The sequence below is a fragment of the Kryptolebias marmoratus genome, linkage group LG15 (genome assembly GCF_001649575.2).
Source record: "Kryptolebias marmoratus isolate JLee-2015 linkage group LG15, ASM164957v2, whole genome shotgun sequence".
NCBI classification, from domain to species: Eukaryota; Metazoa; Chordata; class Actinopteri; order Cyprinodontiformes; family Rivulidae; genus Kryptolebias; species Kryptolebias marmoratus.
In genome coordinates this window covers 1,680,815-1,684,736 of record NC_051444.1, presented here as the reverse complement: position 1 = coordinate 1,684,736, position 3,922 = coordinate 1,680,815, and the positions used below count along the sequence as shown (strand labels likewise).

General features: G+C 43.7%; 1 protein-coding gene across 2 annotated transcripts in view; it reads right to left on the bottom strand.

Annotated features, from left to right (window-relative positions):
• The window catches only part of LOC108249357 (interleukin-1 receptor-like 1), a 14,653-nt gene that overhangs the window by 6,702 nt on the left and 4,029 nt on the right, over window positions 1-3,922 (bottom strand). For both annotated transcript variants that reach the window (XM_025002128.2, XM_017438704.3), the window contains exons 2-6: window positions 1,978-2,221; window positions 1,585-1,771; window positions 509-644; window positions 345-410; window positions 104-227 (exon numbers count right to left, since the gene is read on the bottom strand). In XM_025002128.2, coding sequence (XP_024857896.1) covers window positions 104-227; window positions 345-410; window positions 509-644; window positions 1,585-1,771; window positions 1,978-2,221 — 757 coding nt within the window. The remainder of the gene's footprint in view (window positions 1-103; window positions 228-344; window positions 411-508; window positions 645-1,584; window positions 1,772-1,977; window positions 2,222-3,922) is intronic.

Here is a 3,922-nt window from a genome sequence, read left to right as displayed (position 1 = left end):
GAGTCAGACACGAGTCCGACTCGAGCCCCACACGAGTCCGACATGAGTCAGACACGAGTCCGACTCGAGCCCCACTCGAGTCCGACATGAGTCCGCCTCTCACCACGTGCGGTTGTTGTAAACTCGGAGTGTCTCATTGTCTGAAACAAACTGGTCGTCGCTCAGCCAGAACAGGGAACTGAAGCAGGAATCTGTGACGGCTCGACAGGTGATCACCACCGTCGTGTCTGGAGAAAAAAAAAAGTCAGAAACTAAAATAAGCAAAAGTTTTCACACCTGTCAATAATTAAACCTTTCCTGTTTGAGGTCACTTAGGATTCCCATGCTGATGATTGAAAACTCACCAAGTTCTACCTGAAAAACTTGACCGTCTTGCGGTGAAGAGATTCCATAATTTTTCATAGGTTTGTCTAATAAAAAGATATATTTTTCGTTAGAGGTATGAAGTTTCTGATGAGCTGAGACAGAAAACAATGAGATGCAATAAAAGAGGTTTTTGTTGTCACACCTGTTTGGACATCCAGCACCACCGTAAAGGAACGGTTGTAGATTCGACCTGAATGTAAGAAGGGCCAGGTGCAGGTGTACATGCCACTGTCGGTCTTTTCAACGCTCTGGAAATAAGGCTCTGTCGGCTTGCCGTTCTGGAAAGTGAAGCAGAAATTAGTGACGGAAACTCCGATGTAAGAAAGTCAGAAACTCAGGAACACTTTGTCTTTTTAAAATGGCCGTCATGGTGTTCTGGTATGACGCCTTCAATCCGTCTGTGGACGATTTCTTATCCGAGCTCTAAACTGATAATCTTTTTACATAGAAATGTCAAACTGTGCAGATGGACCTCATAGGTCAAGGATGATTCCCAATGATTTTAAGGTCACGGGGTCAAAGGTCAAGGTCACAGCAGACCCATTTGTGGAAACTTTGTCCGTGCTCTCACTCTGTAAGCGAGTAACGCGGTAAGGTTAAACTACACAGCCGCACACTTCTTGATTCAAGGATGATCCCTATTGATTTCAAGGTCACAGGGTCAAAGGTCAAGGTCACAGCAGACCCCTTTGTGGAAACTTTGTCCGTGCTCTGACATTACCACGTTACTCAGTTACAGAATTAAACTGCACGGCTGCACACCTCATGATTCAAGGATGATCCCCACTGATTTAAAGGTCACAGGGTCAAAGGTCAAGGTCACAGCAGACCCTTTTGTAAAAACCTTGTTTGTGCTCTAACTCTGTACCCGAGTAACGTAGTTATGTCAAACTGCACACCTCACGATACAAGGATGATCCCTATCGATTTCAAGGTCACAGGGTCAAAGGTCAAGGTCACAAGGTCAGAGGGCAAGGTCAAAGGTGACCCCTGTGTGGAAACCTTGTCCGTGTTCTAACTCTGTACCTGAGTAACATAGTAATGTCAAACTGCAAAGCTGGACACCTCATGAGTCAAGGATAATCCCTATTGATTTCAAGGTCACAGGGTCAAAGTTACAGATGACCCCTTTGTGAAATTCTTGTCTATGTATGCCAGTAACAGAAATGTCAAAGCCTTTGTCCCTCAGATTTTGCCAGCTGACGGGCGTGTTGATACCTGATGCCATAAGACGTCTCCTCGGATGAGGCTGGAGATGTTCACAGTAGGGATGTTCACTTCAGGGCAGAACAATCTGCAAGCTGTCTGGGTGTAACACGTCATGTTGTACGTGTATTTCTTTTCACAGTCTTTGGACTGAGCTGAATAAACTCTCAGGAGAAACTGTGACTGGATGCTGGTATTCCTGTTGAGACGAAAGCCGACAGTGATTTTTGTGTCCAGTTATCGTTTAAAAAAAGCTGCGTAAATCAAAAAGGTAAAGAACTTTAAAAGAATCTTGCTTGGTCTGTGTGTTAGGGACGACTCTGAGCTACTACCACGCCAAAACAGGTCATGACCTGGATGTGTGTGAGACGTCCCCCAGGACGAACGGGGACATCTGGACCGTACCTGAGATAACTGCAGGAGTAATTCCCCTGACGGTCCACCGAGGCACTCAGAACCACCAGGGTGTTCCTGAAGACGATCACGCCCCGCTGCTCCTGCTCCGCCGCCGACATGTTGCTGGACAGAACCGTCTTCGGGTTGCCGTCGGTTCTCCAGAGCGTCACAGGGACGTCGTGTGGACAGAGTCCACACTGCAGCAACACCAAGTCACCGGCCTTCACATTGACCCGGGTCTGGGGACGCACGCCTGGAACAGCAACAAATTCAACTCCGTCAGGCAGAAATATGAGCGTTCAGAAATGTGTTGGGGTTCTGAGGTTACAGTCAGAATTCTGACTCAGAGTCTCGCTGTTTTATTTTATTTTATTTATTTGTGTTTTTCTAATCTAACTCCTTCTGCAGACTTTGTGTTATTTCAGCCGCTCTTATATCAAAACCTTCGGCTCGTTCAGCTGACGGCTGCTGGGACTTTTGTACGTTTCAAAATATTTAACTTTATTTACAAACATTTTCCCCACAGAAACACATATTTTCCTCAATTCCTTCAAAAACGTTGTTCTCTTTAAAACCTGCTTCAGCTGCTGCCTCTGTTTCTGTCTCCTTAGCTTTTAGCTAGCCTTTTGCTACTTCTACCCTAGCCATTTTGTACTTTTAGCTACCATTCTAATGCTGGTTTAGCTAACATTTTGCTACTTTTTCTTATCAGTTAACCTTCAGTTTTTAGCTGATCTTTTGTAAGTTTTAGCCTCGAGCTAAGCTGTTGTTTCTTCCACCGAGCCTTTCGATATCTTTTTAGCTAGCCTCTAGTTTTAGCTAACTTTTTTAGCTCACAATTTGCTCCTTTTAGCTAATGTTCTGCTTGTTTTAGCTTTTAGTTAGCCTTTTGCTACTGTCAGCAAATCTTTTGATACATTAAGTTTTTAGCCACTGTTCAGCGACTTTAAGCTTTAAGCTAACCTTTTGCTACTTTTACCCTGTAGCTAGCATTTGGTATTTTAAGCTACCATTCTGATACTGTTTTAGCTAACATTTTGCCACTTTTAGTTAACAGCTGACCTTCAGTCACTTTAAGTTTTTAGCTGATCTTTTGTCATTTTTAGCCAGCTAAGCTGTTGTTACTTCAGTGTCTTTAGTTTTTAACTAGCTTCCTTTTAGTTTTTAGCTAGCCTTTTAAGCTAATAATTTGCTTCTTTTAGCTTCAACAGATCAGTTTCTTAATTTTCTTTAAAGAATCAGACTTTTAAACAGAAACAGGAAACTTTAGCCACATTTGCAGTTTTTATAATTTAGTTGTTTCCCTGAAAAACAAACAAAATCATATTTTTTTGCTTTCATTCCATCAGTTGTGTTTCTGAGTGTTTAAGTTTAATATCAGATGTTAAATTGTCCGGATCAGATTTACTTTCAGCTGTTTGAAGGCAGATTATCTCGTCTCTTTCGGCTGGTTTCACAGATGCGGCGCTCGCCTCGTAACCACATCCCAGCTTCTCGGAGCGGTCACGTTTGTGTTTTTCTCAGTAAACTCAGTTTTCTTCTGATCTCTGAGGCTTTTAGAAAAGGCAGCGGAAAAAACAGAAAAAGGCGGCGAGCGAAGAGCAGAAACAGAACCTGAGGATAAAACCCGAGGATTGGTCTTCTTCCACCGACAGAACCTCAACGAAAGTTTCTTTTCTGGGAGGAAAATGAGCAGAAATGATTCTGAAAGTGATGAAGGTGTTAGATGTTCCAAAAGAGAAAACTGAGATTAAGGAGCTCTAAACCCGGTCCTGTTGGAGCTCTAAACCTGGTCCTGTTGGAGCTCTAAACCTGGTCCTGTTTGGAGCTCTAAACCCGGTCCTGTTGGAGCTCTAAACCCGGTCCTGTTTGGAGCTCTAAACCTGGTCCTGTTTGGAGCTCTAAACCCGGTCCTGTTGGAGCTCTAAACCCGGTCCTGTTGGAGCTCTAAACC